The 22,885-nt window shown below is 52.8% G+C and overlaps 1 protein-coding gene and 1 long non-coding RNA gene across 5 annotated transcripts in view; one reads left to right on the plus strand and one right to left on the minus strand.

The window, feature by feature from the left end:
• ATP2C2 (ATPase secretory pathway Ca2+ transporting 2) overlaps positions 1-20,250 on the plus strand; it is an 82,052-nt gene extending 61,802 nt beyond the window's left edge. The window contains exons 12-27 of one of the 4 annotated variants that reach the window (XM_069549647.1): positions 1,974-2,098; positions 2,247-2,344; positions 2,931-3,032; positions 3,834-3,923; positions 6,017-6,118; positions 7,893-8,049; positions 9,894-10,064; positions 11,047-11,144; positions 11,234-11,284; positions 12,562-12,728; positions 13,166-13,234; positions 13,307-13,423; positions 14,542-14,689; positions 17,946-18,044; positions 18,133-18,274; positions 19,868-20,250. In XM_069549647.1, the coding sequence (XP_069405748.1) occupies positions 1,974-2,098; positions 2,247-2,344; positions 2,931-3,032; positions 3,834-3,923; positions 6,017-6,118; positions 7,893-8,049; positions 9,894-10,064; positions 11,047-11,144; positions 11,234-11,284; positions 12,562-12,728; positions 13,166-13,234; positions 13,307-13,423; positions 14,542-14,689; positions 17,946-18,044; positions 18,133-18,274; positions 19,868-19,986 (1,855 nt within the window). In that variant the 3' untranslated portion in view covers positions 19,987-20,250. Of the gene's footprint in view, positions 1-1,973; positions 2,099-2,246; positions 2,345-2,930; positions 3,033-3,833; positions 3,924-6,016; positions 6,119-7,892; positions 8,050-9,893; positions 10,065-11,046; positions 11,145-11,233; positions 11,285-12,561; positions 12,729-13,165; positions 13,235-13,306; positions 13,424-14,541; positions 14,690-17,945; positions 18,275-19,867 lie in introns of all 4 variants that reach the window. The other 3 variants (XM_069549648.1, XM_069549645.1, XM_069549646.1) reach the window with 3 other exon arrangements.
• LOC138418381 (uncharacterized) lies at positions 16,060-22,448 on the minus strand. Its single transcript, XR_011248529.1, has 4 exons — positions 21,005-22,448; positions 18,670-18,867; positions 17,996-18,245; positions 16,060-17,651 (listed from the first exon to the last, which is right to left on the minus strand). It is a non-coding gene; the product is annotated as an uncharacterized lncRNA (long non-coding RNA).
• Between the last annotated feature and the right edge of the window lie 437 nt (positions 22,449-22,885).

The raw sequence follows: 22,885 nt of genomic DNA on the forward strand, positions 1-22,885 counted from the left end.
TATTTCTGATTTCTGGTCTTAACAGCTCCTTTCACCCCATTCATCACACTCTATCTCCAATAAACTCGAAAGAAAACCAACTCTTTTTGTTTCACTTGTGACTTGGGAAACATGAGGCTGTTCAGTTTTGCTTTGTCTTTGACACTTATTTCTTTATTAGGCTGTGCCGGGCCTCCTAGCTGCAGCATGTGAGCTCTTAGTTGCAGCTTGTGGGATTTAGTTCTCCGATCAGGGATCAAACCCGGGGCCCCTGCATTGGGAACCCGGAGTCTCAGCCACTGGACCACATGGGAAGGGGACTGGCTGGGCAGAGGTATGAAGGAAGGAGCAAGGGAAGTCCCAAGACTCTTCAGTTTTTAGCAGAAGTGAAATCACTCAGAACCTCTCAATCATAAGGTAGAAATGGCAAGATAGCCAGTTTGCAAGAGATTTTCCAAAATAAATAACCCAAGGATCATCCTTTTAAAAACTTTTTCCTGCTTCCCTCTGCTGCAAGGGACCTTCAGGATGAGCCAAGTTCCACTAGCTTTTCCTGGTCTAGCCTAATCTTTATTAGTTTGCCAATTAATTTTTTTATTATGACGAAAGCACCCAGACACACACAATGTCCTTCCCATGCCATGTAGGAGGGAAGGGCCCGCAATAACCCTTCGCAAATGTTTGCTTAGCTGGTCTTGTCAGCCCATGCCATAAAACCAAGGAAGCCTTCTTGCTGTCACTGTGGAAACCAGGCACGGTCTCTTGACCAGACTCTGTCACCTCGGTTTATGTGACTTTCCCCTGAATGCGTCTTTGTCTCCGGGTAAAAGGTCGCCGTTCACATACCATATTTCCTCACTTCTAAGATGTACACTCTTTTTCACTTTTTACCTTCTCTGCAGCCAGACTGCTTCTCACAAGTGATGTGATTAGAAAGCATTGTGTTGTTGGTTAATGGGCAGTGTTTTTCCTTTCTTTAGTGATGCACAAGGTAATGGTGCCCTTTCTAATCAACAGCACCTCCGATCTGATGAAATACTGTAGCCGAGTGTGGCTCTGGCTGGATGGAGATCATCAGCCAAGCTTTCTGGTTATGGACCACCTGTGTAGAGCACTCAGTATGTGTGAGGCCAGGGTGTGTCTGAGCTCTTGCACTTGCCATGTATTCACTCATTCCTGTGTGTTCAGCAAATATTTACTACCTGCAGGCCTCTGCTGTGCAAAAAGGGCGAGCCCCGTTGGGGTGTGGTGTGGTGTGGTGACGCTCACTGCACAGCTCTGCAGTCTGCCTCCCCTCCAGCCTCCCCCATGGGTCTGAGGTCACTGGCAAGATACAGCACTGCCCACAGGAAGGGGATTCTGTGCTTCCAATGCAGATTCCCAAAGGAGGAGCTCATTGGTTCAACTTGAATCACTTGCTCTCCTCTAATCCAATCAGCTGTGGAGGGCGGGGGCCACGTGGTACAGAAACAGTGGGGAGGGGTCCTCAGGAAGTGAGCAGACACCAAAACAACCTGCTAAGCTAGGCAAAGGCCTCGCTGAGTTACGTCGTCTCCCCCAGTTTTCATGTCCGTGTCTGGTTTTCTCACAGAAACTGTCTAAACCATTAGACTAACCCAGGGACTTTCTGAACCCAAGAAGTCCACTTATTGTGTGATTCTGGAAATTTCTTTCAAGGGTCCAAGACTTTTATAATAGCAACAATTTAAATGCAAAAGTACTTAAACAGGAAAAATGTTAGACAGACTAATTCACACTAAAGTGCGGATGTCTGACAGGAGAACAGGGTTGTTTTTTGTTTTTTTTGAGAACAGGGTTTTGCAGGGGGAAAGCTCAGAGCAGTGGACACTGAAGCAGGAGGCAGGTGGATCATGGGATGGGGAGCAGAGAATAGAACAGAGAGGTGGAGAAACCACAGGTGAGCGTCACCGGGCAAACACGTGGTCAACGTCAGCTGGACTTCACATGCACTTAATGTGGCCTTCTCCATCCAGCCTGGCTGTGGCCGCCATCCCTGAGGGTCTGCCCATCGTCGTCACGGTTACACTGGTCCTGGGAGTGCTACGCATGGCCCGGAAGCGAGTCATTGTGAAGAAGCTGCCGATCGTGGAGACCTTAGGTAAGGAGCTCCCGCTGGTTGAATACTTACAAATCGGACTGAATGGGCTTCTTGGTGCCATGATAATTCAGCCTGAGTGTTTGGTAAGGCTGAGAGTTGATGGTGATGACCTCTCTCTCCCATCAACTCTGACATCTTCCTGGGCCAGGCTGCTGCAACGTCATCTGTTCCGATAAGACGGGGACTCTGACTGCCAACGAAATGACTGTCACCCAACTCATAACATCTGATGGGCTCCACGCCGAGGTGAGTCCATGTGAATTCATAAGGTTTGAGACCAAGGAGTGCCCTGCCAGACCTTCATCTTCTCAGAGAAAGCACACAGTCTTCCAGAAAACAATAAGGAAGACATAAACGTGGGTTATTGGACAGTTTCCTTGCCATTAATACAAATAGCGAGAGCATGACTGATGGAAGGCAGCCACCCCCTGGCTGGCACGATGCTGCACCCTGGTGGTTTGCACACTGTCCGCGGTTCCTTTCGCACGCCAACCACTGAGTAACTGCAACTCAGATTGCATGGGCTGCAAAGGCTAAAACATTTGCTGTCTGGCTCTGTAACAAGCTTGTCCACCCCATTCTAGAACATAACTTTGGTCTTCACAGCCGTAGTTTTTACTGACTGCAAGACGCCCTGTTGCAATACTGAAGTGCACTAGGTATCTGATGAATTCTTAGTTCTGCAGGGGACACGGTCATGCTTGAAGCCTTGCTCGTGGTGGGACCATGTCCTCAAGGGTGGACCCTTCCCCCCAGAAAAAAGATACGTGTCAGCCAGGGGAGCATCTCTTTGCCTCCCAGGGACACGCCTTTCTGCGGCTTTGCCCTGCAGGTCAGTGGAGTTGGCTACAACGGCAATGGGACCGTCTGCCTTTTACCCTCCAAGGAAGTCATTAAGCAGTTTTCCAACGTCTCGGTGGGGAAATTAGTGGAGGTAAGCATCAACAGTGCTGCCCTGGAAATAAACACGCATCTTAAACAGAGCTGATGGGGATTCTGTCTGCAGATAGAGATGGCAGTTGGACCAACTGGTTCTTGGTGACAACCAGGCCACACCCCAGGGGTCAGGTTATCAAAACGGCCCAGATAGAGATGGAGAGGTGGGAGGTCAGGGAAGAACTGGGACCCCCTACTTCTGCTGCTTTCTCCCTCCCCTCACACCCCTGCATTCACCCCCGTGTTCTTTCCTTAGCTGTTTCTACTTTTTCAGTTATTTTAAATTGAGCTATAGATCACCTGCCACAGAATTCACCACCGCAGAGAGTACAGTTCAGTGGGTCGCAGTGTCTTCACGAGGTGGTCACCACAGTCTGATCCCAAGACACATCGTCACCCTGATTAGAAGGCCCACATCCCCATCAGCGGGGCCTCACACACGTGAGCCCCAGTCTGTCTCCCTTCCCATTCTCAGTCCTCAGGATGGCTTTGTGACAGACAGCATTCAGCTGAGTCAGTAAATTATTGGGTTGGCCGAAAAGTACATTCAAATGTGGTGGAAAAACCTGAATGAACTTCCTGGTCAACCCAGTGTTACCGTGTGACTTTTGCACAGTGGGGACTCTGGCACATTTTGAAGAGTAAATTTGTCCCTCCCTGCCACCCCAGCCCAGGCCCGAAAACTGGTCAAGCCTTCAGGGCTGGACCTTTTCACACGCCTGAGTGTGCCTGGGATCCTGACGGGTGTAGCTCCAAACACTAACAAACGACCTTCAGAAACCCCTCCCCGACCTTGCAGGCTGGCTGTGTCGCCAACAACGCCATCATCAGAAAAAACACCGTGATGGGGCAGCCAACAGAGGGCGCCTTGATGGCCCTGGCAATGAAGGTAGGTGGTCTGTGCTGTCCACGTGGGCAGTCCTTTCACTGGGAGCTGGATCAGTAGCGGGATTCAAGGTCCTGTCTGAGTGAGGCAGGTCTTCACGTGGCTGGGTCCTCTTCCTTAAAGGACACCAATCATACTGGAATCATCTCCCCCAGTGACTTCATCTTAACGTTGTCACACCTGCAATGACCTTATTTCCACATCAGACCCCATCACAGGCCCTGGGGAGTTAGACCTTCAATGTGTCTTTAGGGATACATGTAACCTGTGACACCCTCTTCAGTTCAGTTCAGCCACTCAGTCGTGTCCAACTCTTTGCAACCCCATGGACTGCAGCATGCCAGGCCTCCCTGTCCATCACCAACTCCCAGAGTTCACTCAAACTCATGTCCACTGAGTCAGTGATGCCATCCAGCCATCTCATCCTCTGTTGTTCCCTTCTTCTCCCACCTTCAATCTTCCCCAGCATCAGGGTTTTTCAAATGTCAGTTCTTTGCATCAGGTGGCCAAAATATTGGAGTTTCAGCTTCAGCATCAGTCCTTCCAATGAGTATTCAGGACTAATTTCCTTTAGAATGGACTGGTTGGATCTCCTTGTAGTCCAAGGGACCCTCAAGAGTCTTCTCCAACAACACAGTCCAAAAGCATCAAATCTTCAGCTTTCAGCTTTCTTTATGGTCCAACTCTCACATCCATACATAACCACTGGAAAAACCATAGCCTTGACTAGATGGACCTTTGTTGGCAAAGTAACGTGTCTGCTTTTTAATATGCTTTCTAGGTTGGTCATAACTTTTCTTCCAAGGAGCAAGTGTCTTTTAATTTCATGGCTGTAATCGCCATCTGCAGTGATTTTATAGCCCCCTCAAATAAAGTCTCTCACTGTTTCCATTGTTTCCCCATCTATTTGCCATGAAGTGATAGGACCAGATGCCATGATCTTAGTTTTCTGAATGTTGAGCTTTAAGCCAACTTTTTCACTCTCCTCTTTCACTTTCATCAAGAGGCTCTTTAACTCTTCTTCCCTTTCTGCCATAAGGGTGGTGTCATCTGCATATCTGAGGTTATTGATATTTCTCCCAGCAATATTGGTCCCAGCTTATGTTTCATCCAGCCCAGCATTTCTCATGATGTGCTCTGCTTGTAAGTTAAATAAGCACCCTCTTAGGAGGCTTTTAAGGTGTTTTTCCCCTAATCACGCCCTCCCTGAGATTTTTTTTTTTTTAAGATTTTTTAAAAAAATATGGACCATTTTTAAAGTCTTCATTGAATTTGTTGCAACATTGTTTCTGTCTTACGTTTCGGTTTTTTGGCCTCGAGGTATGTGAATTCTTAGCTCCCCAATCAGGGATGGAACCCACACCCTTCTTTGAAAGAAGAAGGCCTAACCACTGAGCCACCAGGGAGGTTCCCACCACCCTTCCCTGGTGGCTCAGACAGTTAAGAATCTGCCAGCAATGCAGAGACCTGGGTTCGATCCCTGGGTCAGGAAGGTTCCCTGGAGGAGGGCATGGCAACCCACTGTAGTATTCTTGCCTGGAGAATCCCGTGAACAGAGCAGCCTGGCAGGCTGCAGTCCATGGGGTCACAAAGAGTCAGACATGATTGAACAACTAACACAGGCAGGTGTGCAGGTGTTTAATATCACAGATGTACTGTATGTCTGTTCCTATACTGTATGTGTTTTTTTTCTGTGCTTTATACATAAAAGAACTCGATTTTTTTCACCCCCTAAGGACCCATTTTCACCCCTTGAGGGGCCAGTGGGATGCATTAGGGTTGGTTTACATCTGGGGAAATGGAGGCTCAGATCTGTCCAGGAACTGGCCTGAAAGGCATCAGAGATCAACTGAATGTCACTGGCAGGGACCCCAGGGGTAACCGCCGGCACCCACTCCCAGGGGCTCCTTCTGCCACCTCGTCAAGTCTGAAACATTCCTCCCGGCAGAAACCCTATGGCCTTTCTCCACGAGCTAAATGCTTGGATTTCTCATCTGCCCGAGGTGGTTTGAATAATGAATAATTTAAATGGACTGAGCTTTGCATAGAGATTGGTTTAGAATGACTCACTGAAAACATCCCATTTATTACCCCAGATGGACTTAGGCGATATTAAAGATTCATACGTCCGAAAGAAAGAGATCCCGTTCAGTTCGGAGCAGAAGTGGATGGCGGTTCAATGCAGCTCCAAGAACGAGGTGAGGTTGCCTCTCTGCCCCCTTCCAGCCCCCACCCCCACCCCAGCAAAGCAAAATGCAGAGTTCAAGGGATGAGTTTCAAGTTCCCAGCTGCTTCTATGACATCCGAAGACGTGAAAATACAGTTGATGGCGATGAAAGCTCTGAGTATCTTGGGGCCACTTTCGAGATTGTCTTCTGAATCTCTGGTCCTCAAAGTGGGGTCCCAGGCCAGCAGCAGCGTCTCCTTGGAATTTGTTTGAAATGCAGATTCTCAGGCTGTGCCCCAGACTCACTGAATCAGATATTCCAAGGGTGGAATCCAGTTGGCTGTGTTCGCTGGGGGTTCTGATGCAAGTTCACATATGAGACTCGGTGGCCTGCAGTACAGCGACTGAGTAATTCCTACCAGAGTGACTACAGGCTCCTACTGATGACGCTGACCCCGTTGCTAACTTGGGCTCCTTCTGGCACATTCCTGTCGTGCTGGGTTCTTTACACATATGAGCTCATGTAGCTGTTGCAATGGGGGAACGATCTGGGACGCACCCCCTAGTGTCCACCATAGACGGATGACCTCACGTACGTGTGTACGTGTGTGTTCTAAGCCACCAAGGGGAGTATGTACCAACCTCTTACCAGCTCTCCCTGGGTGAGATAGCCCACCCGATCTTCCCCCTCCCCTTTAAAAATTTTTTTTCTGTAGCTTTTTAGATCTTCTACTGAAAAAAAAAAAAAAAACTTTCTTTCTCTTTAAAAAGATTTTTATTGCCTTCCACCTTTTTCTCCAAACTTTCTGCTCTTGCTGGAATCTGCCATGTCTTGTCTATGCTGAGATTTTCCATCTCATTCACGGTGGAAGGCATCTCAGCCAGCTTATCCCAGGTCTTTGCCGCGAGTGGACGAGTATAATACAGATTCCTGGTGCTTAAGAGGCGTTCTGGACTTTTTTCAATGTTGTAATACCTTGAAATCTTATTTTCCTCCAAAGGCAATGATAATATATTTTCATTGAAAAAAAAATGATAGAAATGTGACTTAAAAAGTGGAAGCTTCTGATAATCCTTCCCCTTTTCTCTCTCTGCCCACCCCCCATTCCCACTATGCCCCTCAGCAGTCAGAGATCGGGCCTTCCAGTCTACAGGTGCAGGCAGCAACACGTGGGGTGGTAGTTTCTAAAGAAGGTCATGCTGTGTGTAGCGTGTGTAGTTTGCTTTTTTTCCCTTAAATGATGTCTTGGACAGCTTTCCATGTCAGTGCATACAAGCGCCTTCAGTGTCTACCATGAGCAAGTGGGCGCTGTGCTAGGGCTGAGGGTCATACTGACAAGGCACCTGCCGCCTGGAGCTTACGGTCTAGGGGAGACGGAGCTTAACAGATACACCAGAAAAGGGTCAGCTGCTCGTTTGGGTTCATCCTCGTAAACCAAGTTCATGGTGCCTCCCTCGCTCGGAAGTCTCCCTGAACTAGACACCTAGGAGTCAGTCACACATGTAAAAGCTGGGATATGACCAGTTCGCGAAACATGTGGATGCTCTGAGCAACATTGACCAGGGACCCTGATGCAGGGGCAGGTGTCCGGGTCACAGATCAGCCCTCTCTGGGCTGCGTGTGGTTCCATCACGTGGATTGCCTTAACTTCTCTTCCCAGTGGGGTAATTTATCCCAGACCATCATTGTTAACTGAAACAGATCAATGACCCCACTGTGAATACCTCCGTGTGGATGAGGTGATGGTCACCAGGAGCTGAAGCAGGCAGTGACCTCCAGTGTTTTTCCCTCTGTATTTTCCAAGGAGCAGGAAGATATGTACTTCATGAAGGGGGCCTTTGAGGAGGTCATTCGTTACTGCACCACGTACAACCACGGGGGCATCCCCCTGCCACTGACGCCCCAGCAGCAAACCTTCTGCCAGCAGGAGGAGAAGAAGATGGGATCCCTGGGCCTGCGAGGTCAGTGGCTGTGTTCCCAGTCCTACGCTGAGTCTGCACACGATGCTCACTTCTCAAGTGTCATAATGCGTGGTCCCTGGTCAACACAGTAATGATCAGAGGGGCGTCAGGGAGGGTGCTGATGGGAGCAAAGCCAGGGTGGACCCTCCTGGGCAGATGAAACATAGGATGCCCTCCACGTCCTAGCCACCAGATGACACCTGTTAACCCAGATGTACCTCATGTGTGCAAGGAGAGGTCCTGAGTTTTCTAAGACGCGTGACCGGGCCGCCCCAGAAACGCTGATTTTCCTGATTGGTCGTCTTGCTCAAGGCTTGCTTTCAGGAAAAGCCAGGGTTCTTGTAAATGAACAGACATTTCATTTCTTGGCCATTTCCAGCTTACTGCACCAGAGCCGACACCTTCCCTGATGGGCTGAACATTAAACCTTACTCTCCCTGCTGTCCTGTGCCAGCCTGTTATCAGAGGAAGCGTCTGAAAGCACTCTGGAACACGTGTACTCCCTCAGGGGAAACTGAGCAGCGTTGGCTTGCTATATTGGTTTCAATTGCCTTAGTTTTCTTTGCAGGGGGCAAGAATTATAAATTGCTAGTAGCTCGCTGACCAGTGTCGAAGGTGAGAATGTGGCAGATCTCTGGGCCAGAGCTTCGCAGGGTGGGAAGGGAGGCGTGGCACACAGATCACTGGCACACACCCCAGCATCTCCGGCACACGCCCCAGGCATCACTGGTACACGCCCCCAGCATCACTGGCACATGCCCCCAGCATCACCAGCACACACCCCCAGCATCACTGGTACACGCCCCCTGCATCCCTGGCACACACCCCCAGCATCTCCGGCATATGCCCCCAGCATCACTGGCACACGCCCCCAGTATCACCGGCACACACCCCCAGCATCACTGGTACACGCCCCCTGCATCCCTGGCACACACCCCCAGCATCACTGTACATGTCCCCAGCATCACTGGTACATGCCCCCTGCATCCCCAGCACACGCCCCCAGCATCACTGGTACATGTCCCCAGCATCACTGGTACATGCCCCCTGCATCCCCCTGCACACACCCCCAGCATCACTGGTACATGCTCCCTGCATCACTGGTACATGCCCCCTGCATCCCCGGCACACACCCCCTGCATCACTGTATATGTCCCCAGCATCACTGGTACATGCCCCCTGCATCCCCAGCACACGCCCCCAGCATCACTGGTACATGCCCCCTGCATCCCCGGCACACACCCCCAGCATCACTGTACATGTCCCCAGCATCACTGGTACAGCCCCCTGCATCTCCAGCACAGTCTGATGACTGAGGGGTCACAGCTGAAACTCCCTGGCCACAGCCTCCCTCCAGTATCAGTAAGGCGACACAGTTCTCACAGCACCCTCCTCGGAGCATCGCTCCTGAGCCGGGCCTGGCTTCTGTGCTACTGAAACACGGTCCTCTCGCCTGTGTTCCTCCCGCACCCTTTTCGTGACTTGATAGCTGCCACCCCAAGTCTGCTGGCAGTGACCGAGAAGGGCAGAGCAATGAGAGACAGTAGGCTGTCGGAACGCCCCATGTGCCAGCCACAGATGTTCTCCTGGCCACTTCCCTTGGGCGGGACAATGTGCCGGTGGACAGGGTCCCATTTCTCATGGGGCACGTTGTCGCTGGCCCTGCTCCCCACCATGGGTGAGCTGTCAAAAGCTGCTGCCCTGCATGGGCCTGAGGACCCCTGGGAATATCTTCCCTTCCTGCTGTGGTCCAGGAACTTAGGGCCCCAGCCCCACATGGATGGGGTGGGGGCCATGGCCGACGGGGGACGAAAGTTCTCCAAACCTTCCTGCTCTGTCCACAGTGCTGGCCCTGGCCTCTGGGCCCGAGCTGGGGAAGCTGACGTTTCTGGGTCTCATCGGAATCATCGACCCTCCCAGGGCTGGCGTGAAGGAAGCAGTCCAGGTTCTCTCAGAGTCGGGCTTGTCCGTGAAGATGATAACGGGGGATGCTCTGGAGACGGCCTTGGCGATAGGTACCCGGGAGGGGCGGGGGGCACGGGCCACCACCAGTGTTTATTCCTCGAGGGACCTGGTCAGCAGAGCTCACACCTGCCTTCCACGTGCTAGGGAGAGATTTCTGAGATTCAAGGACCCACATCCCACCGCCCGAGTGGGTGTTTGTCTCTCAAACATCGGCAGGTCCTCCCAAAGAGGGAAAGGCCTTGTGCACACTGAGAAGCGTCTGCGTGCTCGGGCTGTCCGTCCACCCATGATCACACCTCATCTCCACAGGCCCAGTCTGTCTTGTGCCACTAGCCATGTGCCCTTAGCAAACCAGTGAGCCACTCTGACCCTCAGGCTCTTCCTTGGCAGAGGACTGGCTCCCCCCTCCTCCTCCTACTTCATTTATTACTGTTGGGAGGGGTGTCGCACCTTGGTTTTCTTCCCCCTCTTGTCTTGAGGCAGCTTGGCACTAGGGGAAGATCCCAGCCTCTGGAATCAGACAGAAAGAACCATGGCAGGTCCAGTCTTAGCACTTACCTGCCCTGTGACCTTGGGAAAACCACCTCCCTCTGTTTCCTCATCTCTAAAGTGGGGATCATATAAGGCCTTTGTTGCCAGTTCTGTGGATGGAATTAAAGTCACATACCATAGCAGGTGGCATCAGGGGTAAAGAATCAGCCTGCAGTGTGGGAGATGCAAGAGACACAGGTTCGATCCCTGGGTCAGAAAGATCCCCTAGAGAAGGGAATGGCAAGCCAGTCCAGTATTCCTGCCTGGAGAATCCCATGCACAGAGGAGCCTGGCGGGCTGCAGTCCACGGGGCCGCAGGATGGGACACGACTGAGCGCTCGCACAGCATAGCAGCCGCTCTCCAACTGCGGTGGTGCCGGTTTTGTTCCTGCTTTTCCCAGTGGCCAAGGCAGGGCCCGATGTCAGGCAGGCACAGTGAGGGGCGAAGGCAGGGACCACAGGCTCAGGCCCTCAGAAAGGACCGTCCCCTTCCCGTCCCAGGAAGGAACATCGGTCTGTGCAACGGGAAGCTGAGTGCCATGTCCGGGGAAGAGGTGGAAAGCACCGAGCAGGGCGAGCTGGCCAAGCGCGTCGGGAAGGTGGGGTCCCCCTGGGGCTCGCCGGTGGGGCGGGGCGGGGCAGCCCGTCCTCAGCACTGATGCTCCGTCCTCTCTGGCTCCGGCTCCAGGTGTCCATCTTCTACAGGACCAGCCCAAAGCACAAACTCAAAATCATCAAGGTCAGTCGTGTGCCTCTTCTGGGCCCTCGGGGCACAGCTCGAGGAGGAGGGGGTGGCGGCTCTGCTCACAGGTAGTCCAGCGGGGGCGCCAGGGCAGCTGCCCCAGCCTCTAGGGAGAGGAGAACTGGGGAGGCCCCGTGCTGCGTCCACCAAAGGCAGGGAGTGGGAACTGGGTGGTGCAAAGGGAGGAACGCAGAGGCCAGCCTCGGTTAGTTGGGTGCTTCTTGGTGTATTCCGGTATTTAACTCCAGGCCTTAGTTTCCTCATCTGTAAACTGGGGAGAATGTGAGCAATACCAGCTAATTCACAAGGCAGCAGAGAAGAGGGTGGGACGAAGCCAGCCCGTGAGGCCTTTAGCAGCCGCCTGGCCCACAGCAGTGCCCGGGAGAGAGCTGGTGTGACGGTACATCAAAAACAAGGGGGCTAGAGTGAGAGGCTCCCGCAGACGCGTGCTTTTCCTGCACACGGATGCTCTGAAAAGTTGCTCTCTAACGCTTGTGTTTTTCTCTTCTGTGTTACTTGGGGTTTTTTTAGTTCTACAGAGTGAATCTCTGTGCCAGTCATTCTTCAAAGAAAATATTAATACCTATTGGGCACGACATGGATTCACGGGGACAAACTGATTATTCTTTGTTAATGGTTGTCAAGTGAGAAAACAACAAGAAAGCACACTGTGAGAATTGTGAGTTAAGTTTTACTTGAGGCAGAATGAGGATGATAGCCCAGAGACAGCGCCTCAGATAGCACTGAGGAACCGCCCCAAAGCCGGGAGGCCAGCTGGAGGGACTCTGGTGCCGTGCTGACAGCACACGTTCTAGCAGAGGCTGGAACGTGCTAGTCACGGGGCGCAGATGTCTCTGTCGATGACTTTTTAGCGCGTTTCTGGATATGAAAGGATGTAAGAATCGAGGCTTGTAACATCCGCTCCTGAAAATAGCTAGCCTGTTCTGTGGGTTTCTCCCTCACTCTTCATCTCCACCCTGAGCTGCTTTTGGGGGGTGTGAAAGGTCAGCAGCTGCAGTGGCTGGTGACTTCTTCCTTGTAGAAGCAGGTGGCCAGTTTTTGTCATGGTGACAGATGACACAGGCACTGTCCCCTGTGGTCTTAGTTTAGGGCTCACCACAGCCCTGAAAAGGAGGCACTGTGATCCCACTTTGCAGATGGAAAAGCTGAGGCTGAGAGAGCCTGGTGCGGAGGGAGATGAGGGGCGACAGGAGAGAAGGGTCTGGAAGGTAGGTGCTCAGGCTGCAGCCCCCCTGGGGCTCCTCTTTCTGAAGGCTCTGCAGGAGACGGGGGCAATTGTGGCTATGACCGGGGACGGGGTGAACGATGCAGTCGCCCTCAAGTCAGCGGACATTGGCATCGCCATGGGGCAGACGGGGACCGACGTCAGCAAGGAGGCCGCCAACATGATCCTGGTGGACGATGACTTCTCGGCCATCATGTAAGCTGCCCTTCAGGCGGTTCCTTAGTCACAGAAGTGCCTGGGGTGGCGGCCCCCTGCTCTGCTGTGGTGGATGAACACGGTGTCCCCAGGCCCAGCCACCACGGAAAGCAGGGTCGGGGCCCCTTCTCCTGGGTGAATCGCCGAGGGGCAGGAGGCACTTTGGGAGTCCTGGGTGAGGGCTGGGGTCCCAGGGCTTGGATGAGAGAATGATCTGTGTGCAATCTTCGGACAGAGGGTGACTGTGGCTCAGGGACCTGTCCCCAGGGGCTAGTGACACCTATTAGGACATTCCCCTTCTCTACTATTCCCAAGAACGCCAGCAAGGAGAAACGTTACCACTCGTGACACCATCGCTTCCCTTAGCGACTGACGGAGGTGGCTGACCCTTCCTACCCTGCCGTCTTTGTCAGTAAACGCTTTCTCCTCTCTTGCAGGAACGCAGTGGAGGAAGGCAAGGGGATTTTTCATAATATCAAGAACTTTGTCCGCTTTCAGCTGAGCACGTAAGTCCAGGCTGGCGCCCCCTAGCGGCCAGGTCTGGGAGCAGCTGGTGACCTGCCGTGTGTGCCCTGCAGGAGCATCTCAGCCTTGAGCCTCATCACGCTGTCCACCGTGTGCAACCTGCCCAACCCCCTCAACGCCATGCAGATCCTGTGGATCAACATCATCATGGACGGGCCGCCAGCGCAGAGGTGAGGCAGTGGGCTGGTGGGGACATGCGGGGGGACACGATGAGGGGGACACACTGAGCACGGGAAGAGGCATCCGGTGGGCTGGCCGGGCAATGGCAAACTCTGCCTCAAAGGCTCTCCCTGGGCTACCTGCATTCTGGTCACTGCCTCCAAGAAGTCCTCCCTGATTACTCTAGCAGCAGCCTCCTCCCTCCCAGCCACCCTACCCTGCTTTATTTTTGCCTAGAGGGGAAACTATTTCATTGTTTATCTGATCATAATCCATCTCCCCTTTAGGATGTCAGCTTTGTGCGGGAAGGCTTTGTTCCCTGCAGGGTCCTCGGCTCTGCAGTGGTGCTCGGCACACAGCAGGCGCTTAGGGAATTAGTGGCTGGATGAGTGAGGAGGGGATGTGAGGCCAGCAGAGACAGGAGGCAGGTTGGGCTCTGGAGGTGGGGAGGCCTGCGTGAGCATGCGAGGGGCTTCCCTGTGTCCGAGCACAGGGTAGGTGGGGCCGCTGAAGTGTTACTGTTACTGATCTAATCATCGCCAGTGACAGCTCCATTCCCCTCATGGCCAGAGGCTTACCTCTTCTCCACACTCTTCCTGGGAACGAGGTGCGAGCACAGATGGACCCCAGCCGTATCTGCCTTGGAGGGGTCTCCCCCAGCATGCTACCTCCTTGATGACCCCACACCACCCTGCTGGCTGATCCTATTTCAGAGTTGGCTGAAGGCAGGCTGAAGCCAGATCCCATTTCTCCAGGCCAACTTGGATGAGGCCAGGCCCAAGCTGGGGTGGAAGGGTCCTCCAGGTGATGGGGTGGCCAGGCGCTGTTCAGATCATTAAGTCGGCCAAGGGCGGGCTTTTCTGTGACCCCGCAGGTAGAGGACCTGCAGGGCTGTCCGTGGGGTCCAGGCTGTGGGGGTACCCAGGAAGGAACCGAAGGGAGCCGGGCGATGAGGGAGGGGGCAGAGGACTGAGGCAGGAGAGGCTGAGATGACCTGGAGGCACTGCCCACGCCTGCCCAGGCCTTCGACGTGGACCCTGGCGCGTCACTTCACCATGACCTTGTGCGTTCGACCTCTGCACATCTTTTCAGTGGTTTATTTCAAACCATCTGGTTTTGTCCTGAGCAGCCTGGGTGTGGAGCCGGTGGACAGGGACACACTCCGGCAGCCACCGCGGAACGTCAAGGACCAGATCCTGAGCCGAGCCCTTGTCCTGCGGATCCTCCTCTCGGCCACCACCATCATCAGCGGGACCCTCTTCATCTTCTGGAAGGAGGTGAGGGCGTCCTCGTGGGCTCGGTTAGGCTCATCGGTGCGGTCCCGCCCCCGGCGCTCAGGTTCCATGGGGTCTCAGGTTCCGTGGGGCGTGGGGGAGGGCCAGCAGGCGGCAGAGAAAGAAGGGGACCCGCTTGCTGTTACCCCCGGGAAGCAACCTCAGCTCTGAGAGAAACTCCTGTTTTAGTCCCAGGAGGTGGCTATTTGGGAGACCTTACCTTTTTAAAAAACTTTTATTTTATCCTGGAGTATGGCTGATTTACCAGCTGTGTAGTCTCAGGTGCACAGCAACGTGACTCAGGTATACATGCATACATTCACCCTTTTTCAGATTTTTTTTTTACCTTACAGTTTATTACAGGACATTGAGTAGAGTTCCCTGTGCTGTATACAGTAAGTCCTTGTATATCAATTCATCCCAAAGTCCCAGTTTATCCCTCCACATTTCCCCTTTGGTAACCATTAAGTTTGTTTTCGAAGTCTGTGCGTCTGTTTCATTAATAAATTCACTTGAATCATTTTTTTTAGATTCCACATCCAGCAACATCATATTTGTCTTTCTCTGTCTGGCTTAGTGTGATAATCTCCAGGTCCATCCATGTTGCTACACAGGGTGTTATTTCATTCCTTATGACTGAGTGACACTCCATTATATAGAATATATATGCACATAGACCCCACACCTCCTCTATCCCTTCCTCTGCTGATGGAGACCCAGGCTGCTTCCCTGTCTTGGCTATTGTGAATAGTGCTGCTACGAACATCAGGGCACATGTATCTTTTCAAATGGTGATTTTCTCCAGATATATGCCCAGGAATGGGACTGCTGGATCTTAAGGTAATTCTATTTTTAGTTTTTTAAGGAACTTCCGTACTGTTCTCCATAGTGGCTGCACTAATTTACATTCCCATCAACAGTGTAAGAGGGCTGCCCTCCTCCATACCTTCTCTAGTGTGTACAGACTTCTTGATGACAGGCATTCTGACTGGTGGGAGGTGATATCTGCTTGTAGTTTTGATTTATATTTCTCTAATAATTAGCAATGTTGAGCATATTTTCATGTGCCTCTTGGCCATCTATCTGTACGCCATCTTTGGAAAAATGTCTATTTTGTTCTTCTGTTCATTTTTTTATTGGGTTGTTTCTATATTTTGGAGATGGATTCCTTATTGGTTGCTTCAGTTGAAAATATTTTCTCCCATTCTGAGGGTTGTGTTTTCTTTCTTGAAATACAGAATTTTATTTAGAAACTAAAGTAGAAAAAAAAAATCCTGCCAAGAAATACCAGGTGGAAAATGCAAGCTTCCAATAAAATGCAATTTTAGGGCAACAAAAGTCTAAAAGGCCTCGAAAGAGAAATAGCACTGCTGTGATTTGAACAATGGCTACTTATATTTTGGGGCACTGTTACGCAGAATCTGGATCTTTCTCTGCATTCCACACAGAGCATGCACTACACGACAACTTTATCATAAAACACCTGCTTGTTACACACATTTTAGGACAAGCTACCACCAGAAACAAATCAATAGCAATACATCAGGGACCGAGCAATCTCAATAGTGGGTGAGGTTGCAGAATTCTGCCAAATGAAGGAATATAATAGTCTGTGAGCAAAGCAAATGGGGGAGTTAAGAGAGGAAATATTTTAAATGTTAATAATTAATTCAGACATTGTAGTAAGTATTGTGCAAAAGAAAATTAACATGTCTATCTCCAAAGAGATTAGTGCACCGGCAAAGGGTTCCGAGCACAGTGGAGGGCTGTGGACAGCACGCACCAAGAACGCCCAGGCTTGTGGGGGAGCGGTGGTCTTCCCTGCTCACTCCCTTTGGACAGAGGTCCAGAAGGAACTGGCAGCACCGTCAGCCTGCCTGCTGAGCCTCCACTCCAAGCGGCAAACTGTAAGGCGAGAGAGGCTAGTCCCCAAGGGGAGCAGAGATCACTGTACGCTTCTAAGACAGGAAGATGGGCCATGACTCCCATTCAAATCCCAGAGATGGGGGCCAAGTCCCTAGAAGTAGCTGTTAAGACTTGAAAACTGGACACTCCTCATTGCATGGAAATATCAAGGACAGCTGGAACAGTCCTCGGAGGAATGTTCCGTGAGAATCCAGCTCTTGAAGTAGCACTAGAACATCCACTTGACCGGCGTAAGACAGACATCTAGTGGGGCGCTGTGGCATAGCTCAGGGAGCTCAGCTCTGTGATGACCTAGCCGGGGAGGACGCTGGTTCAGGAGGGGGCAGTATGCGCATACTCTCGGCCGATTCACGGCGCTGTACAGCAGAAATCAACACAACACTGCTCAGCAATTATCCTCCAATTAAAAACACACGGGAAAGAAATTCAAGCTCTTCGACTCAGGGTCTCAGGGCTTGAAAGCCCTCCCTGTATTCATCCAGGCAACGAAGCCTCTTGCATCTCAGCAGGAATGCCGTTGGTCAAGGACACTAAAATGGCTTTACGAAGTGACAGACTTACTGTTTGGACCAAGGTCTGCTGGGCCTGAGGGTCAGCCAGCCCTGGGAGGCCTGGGCCAGCAGGTGCCAAAGCTTCCAGGTTCGGGCCCTTCCTTCCTGGACGACTGTCAAGCTCACAAAAGCCCCTGCTCTGTTAACATTTCGCACGCTGAAGCAAGTTTGAGGAGGCCCCACGTGTTTATTTTCATTGTTGCTTTCATTAGGGAGGATCAGAGAAAGCGTTGCTGTGGTTTACGTCAAGTGTTCTTCCTGTTCCCCTCTCGGATTTTTACAGTATCCAGTCTTACATGTAGGTCTTTAATCCATTTTGAGTTGATCTCTGTGTGTGGTGGTAGAGAATGTTCTGATTTCACCCTTACCTGTAGCCATCCAGTCTGAAGAGACTGTCTTTTCTCCTCTGTAGGCAGGGGGTCTTTCCATAGGTCACCTTTCTGTGGCCCCGCAGGTTCAGGCACCCCTGTGCTAAGACAGCCAGTGACCTAGGTAGAGAATCAGGCAGGCGTGTGAGGCAGGCACCCGATCGCCTGTGTGCAGGAGAGGGGCTGGCCAGGACGCTGGATCACCCCCGCTTCTCAGCTTTTCTCGAGCGTGCCCCCATCCCACCCCAAGAGGCGCGGATTGCCTCCTTCCTGCATCCTGACCTCGAGAAGGTGGACAGGCCCCACCTTTGCCCAGCCCAGGCACTCAGCCAGGCACAGGTTCTGACACAGCGGTCCCGAGAGCGGGGCCCCCGGCTCCCCCGCACCTCCTCACCCCGTGCACTCCCGTTCCAGATGCCCGAGGACAAGGCAAGCACGCCACGCACCACAACCATGGCCTTCACCTGCTTCGTGCTCTTCGACCTCTTCAACGCCTTGACCTGCCGCTCCCAGGTGAGCCCCCGGCAGGGCAGGATCGCAGCCTCCCGGCCCAAGTGCTCTGGCGGCTCGTGTGCGCTGACTGTGCCCTTCTCCCCCGCAGACCAAGCTGATCTTCGAGATCGGCTTCCTCCGGAACCACGCCTTCCTCTACTCCGTGCTCGGCTCCATCCTGGGACAGCTGGCCGTCATCTACACGCCGCCCCTGCAGAGGGTCTTCCAGACAGAGAGCCTGGGGGCGCTGGGTGAGTGGGAGGGCTCGTGGGGGCCGTCCTCACTGCCTGCCTGGGGCGTGAAGTGCCCTCAAGGGGCCATCCTGTCCCCAGGGGACTGGGCTCATGCCTGAACATGAGCACCGGGCAGGAGGGGGGGATGCCGCGCGGGTGTGAAGAAGGCGCGAAACTCAGAGGCTGGAGCCCCTGCTGGGAGTCGAGGGGAGTGGGCAGAGGGGTTGCAACACCCTGGCCAGCCCCCTCCCCATTCCAGGACAGGAGGCCCCGAACGGGTGCAGGGAGGCCCCAGGGCAGCCAGATGGACCACGGTCTATGCTGGCTCAGCCTCTGACATGCTGCCCGGGCCTAGGAGTGTGTCAGCCCACCAGGGGCTGTGATGGGGCCTGTGTGACAGGGACCCCGCTTACCTGGAGACTGGACTGGGCCGGCTGGCAGTTCCTGCTGAGAAGGCCACACATAGAGACCGTGGCCCTCCCGGTCCCAAGCACACCCGCCCCGGGCAGAGCCCTGGGCATGCTCGCCTGCGTCCTCCCCAGGCTTCTGGCAGCCCCACCGTCTTTCCGTGAAAGCTGTGCGAGGTGGCTGGGCCTCCTGTGCCTGAAACCCTGAGCGGGGGGAACAGAGAGGGAGGAAGAAGCCTGAGGAGCAGCAGTGAGCAGAGCCCGTGCGGGGAGGGCTCCAGGGTGACCACCGGCCCAGCTTTGCACTGGGGACCTCAGATCCCAGCGGGCAAGGAGGCTGGTGCGACTGCCAGCCCTGCCCAGGATCTGAGGACCATAAAACCATCGGTTGTGTCTGAGGTGGTGGAGACAAGGATGCTAGACACCTGGGGACTCAGTTTTTCTTCCCTGAAATCTAAAAAGCAGGGTCACTGGGAGTGCAGACAAAAGAAAAAAACAATGTTTTTATAGCTATTTCCATCCACTGGGAATTCCATCAGGTTACCTTGTGTAAAGAAGTGCAAGATCTGTGCCAGGCACCACGGCTGTCTCGAATCTTTGACAACAGGGAGCCAAGCAGAGGCTCGGGGGCCAGGCCACCTGGATGAGTCAGGGTGGGGCTGGACTGGGAGCCACGGTCTGGGGCATCTGCCCCAGGAAGGCTCTCTTTACAGCCAAAGTTGGCAGGCCTGCTGCCCAGCTCTGGTGTTTAGCCTCTCAGTCGTGTCCGACTCTTTGCAACCCCATGGACTGTAGCCCTCCAGGCTCCTCTGTCCATGGGATTTTTCCAGGCAGGAATATGGGAGTGGGTTGCCATTTCCTTCTCCAGGGGATCTTCCCGGCCCACATCTCCTGCATTGCAGGCAGATTCTTTACCGCTGAGCCACCAGGAAAGCCCAGATCAGAGCCGCCCGCGCAGACCAGTAGGTCCTGCAGTGTTCTGCATCCCGGGCTGGAGAGAGCTCTGCCCCCTCAGGGGGCATGGACAGTCGGGCCCTCAGCTCCTGCGTCCTGGCCCCTCACCTCTGTCTGCAACTGCCCAAAACTAGAGGACAGAGCTCCGTGGCCACGCCAGGCATTGTGCCAGTGCTGGGCATCGAGGGGCTAGGGACCAGAGGGTAGGCCGTGCGCTCTCTGACCTTTTCCTCTTTTTGTCTGTTGGCAGATCTATTGCTTTTAACCGGATTGGCCTCGTCCGTGTTCATCTTGTCAGAGCTCTTCAAGCTATGTGAAAAGTTCTGTTGCAGAGCCCAGAAGGCCCAGACCCCCCAGGAAGACGTATAGTGGACCCTGACCCATAGAAAGGCCCCTAAATCTCTTATTTTTATGTGACTGTGGCCCTCCGCCTGCCCCGTCCCTCCGAGAGGTGTCTGGGGACATGACAGCGTCGGGCCCGCTCACTGGCTGTTCCTGGGGAGCCGGTGGGGAGTGCAGGCCCAGCCCTGAGTCCTCGGTCCCCACGTGCAATCCGCCGCTCCGTGCTGCCGAGCCCCAGGCCGAACTGTGAGGAGCCAGCACTATTTATTAAATGACGGTGATTTTTATGAACCGTGTCTGGCTCCGTGTTTGTGCCATAGCTCGGTGCCGCGCAGCCCCTGGCAGGAGGGGACACGGGGTGGGGGGCGAGGACGGAGGAGCAGGGGCAGGGTCTGGGCTTCTGGTCACTCTGCCCGTGTCCTCATCCATGAAATGGGGGCTCTGGCTATCTTTAACGGTGATGCCAGGGGGCCCGATGATTATTCTGTTGGCTTTAATCCGCACTTACCTACAAGTGGCCAAGTGGGGAACGTACAGCCTTGTGTTCGTGACCCTGGAGCATGTGGCGAGAGCCAGTCACAGCCTGAGCAGCCTCAGCGGAGAGGGCCTGGGCTTCTGAAGCTGAGCAGGGTGTGACCTCTCCCCCCAGAACCAGGACTTCCCACAGCCTGAGCCCCAAGACTGGCTTTGTTGGTGGTGGGTTTTTTTTTGGCCACACTGTGTGGCAGGCGGGATCTTAGTTCCCCCAAAGGGATGGAACCCACGCCCACCGCAGTGGAAGCGCAGAGTCCCAACCACTGGACTGCCAGGCGAGCCCCCAAGACTGCTCTCAGCACACGCCCACCCTTGCAGCTGAAAGATGGCAGAGAGGTCTGCAGCCAGGCAGAATCAACCACGGGGAACCAGAAACGGAACTCCACCTGCCGTGCAATGCGGCCACAGCTGTGACCACCCCCTCCCTCAGGGCTTTCCAGAGAAATCAAACCACAGGAGGAGAGCAGAGAAAGAGAGAAGGACATTTGTGTTAAGTAATTAATTAGCTCACCTGGTTGTTGGGGCCGGTGAGACCGACGTCTCCAGGGCAGGCCAGAGGCTTGGGCAGGAGTTGGCACTGCCCTGTCCCTGACCACTGGTCTGGGGGCTAGGCTTCCACTCTCTCACTGCCGCAACCTGACCTCCATCGCTGGCTGGGAACCGAAACCTTGCTTCAAGCTGCTGCAGGCTGAGGTCACCTGAGGTCACTTCAAGTCAAGAAAGAGAAGGATGCATCATTATTAATAAAATTCAGAAAGAATTTTCTGATAACAAGAGAAAAAAAGAAAGGTCTAGAAATCAGAAAGGAAGGGAAATTATCCTTATTTCCAGGTATGCCATCATACTAGGTGCAATCAACACAGTGTACACTTCAAACTGGACAATCTTGTATGTCAATTGCATCTCAGTAAAGCTGGAGGGAAAAAAAGAGAGGTCACACAGCCAAAACATAATAGAAAGATGCTTTACAGTGCCGGGGGAAAATGTCAAAATATCTTAAAAAAAAAAAAAAAAAAGGCAACAACAATCCTTTGAAAATTAAGGCAAAATATTTTTTTCAGACAAAAAAAAAAAAAAAAAAAGACCCTAATAGCTACAGGCCTGCAGAGAATCATGGATAATCAGAAGCAGTGACCAGCAGCGGTTCTCGATGTGCGGTTCCCCACACCAGCCATCAGGAAGGATCAATTGGGGATTTATGAGCAATGTCAACTCTCGATCCCTACCCACAACTACTAAACTAAACTCTGGGGGTGAATTATATTCCCTCTTTTATATAAAAGTGTTCAAATGTAAATGAAAGTTTTTTCAAAAGAAGACTAGGAATATGAACCCTAGATTTCATTCTGATTAACCCTATGGACAGAGGAGTCTATCGGGTCACAGAGAGTCAGACACAACTGAGCGACTAACACACAACACACACACACACACCCCTTAATTAGTCGTGTGATCCTGGCCAAGTCACTTCATTACAGTACCTTAACTCTTGGTGACTTAGAAATTATAACTGATAAAATGATAACGATAAAACCTATTGTGTCTCACTGTATGCCTAGAATTCTACCAAGTGGTACAAAGGAACAAAGGACTGTTCTCCAGGCATCAGGGTTGGGGTGTGGGGGCAGGAGGAAAGGCAATCTAGTTTCTGGAGAAACCATCGACTATTATAGAGAAGATATCTCCCCAACGGCTCGTCGGGTGAAGAATCCGCCTGCAATGCAGGAGACTCGAGTTCCATCCCTGGGTCGGGAAGACCCCCTGGAGAAGGAAATGGCAACCCATTCCAGTATTCTTGCCTGGGAGAATTCCACGGACAAAGGAGCCTTGCAGGCTACAGTCGAATTGGTCACACGAGAGTTGGACTCAACTGAGTGACTAAACACACAGGTAGAGGAGAAAACTGTCCCTTCGTTCCATCATGAAGAAGTAACACATTAAGATCTTGGTATATATTTATATACCTCCCAGACATTTTACTATCTGCATAAGCATGTCTTTTTAAGAAAAAATAAAAACTTGACTATTTTGTTAAAAAAAAAAATGGTAGGGGGACTCGAGGTGATCCTGATGTGGGCTCAAGGTCGAGAACCACTGGATAAGAGAACTCAGCAAGGTGACTGGGCACAAAACTATGTTGAGAGCCTCCCAGTATTCAGTCATCGGTTTGGGGGATGGGGGAGAGCCCACTCCCAGAGCCAGCAATGACAACAAAGTTACTTAGCAAACTTGGATGTTCCTGTTCTTCGAGAGGAAGAAGCAGCGCCAGCCAGTGTCAGTTCTGCCTACGTGCATCAGTGCATGTGGGATCTTCCTTCCCCGACCAGGGGTCAGACCTATGTTCCTACAGGGGAACCATGGAGTCTTAACCACTGGACGGCCAGCAAAGTCC

The sequence above is a fragment of the Ovis canadensis genome, chromosome 14 (genome assembly GCF_042477335.2).
Source record: "Ovis canadensis isolate MfBH-ARS-UI-01 breed Bighorn chromosome 14, ARS-UI_OviCan_v2, whole genome shotgun sequence".
Taxonomy (NCBI): Eukaryota; Metazoa; Chordata; class Mammalia; order Artiodactyla; family Bovidae; genus Ovis; species Ovis canadensis.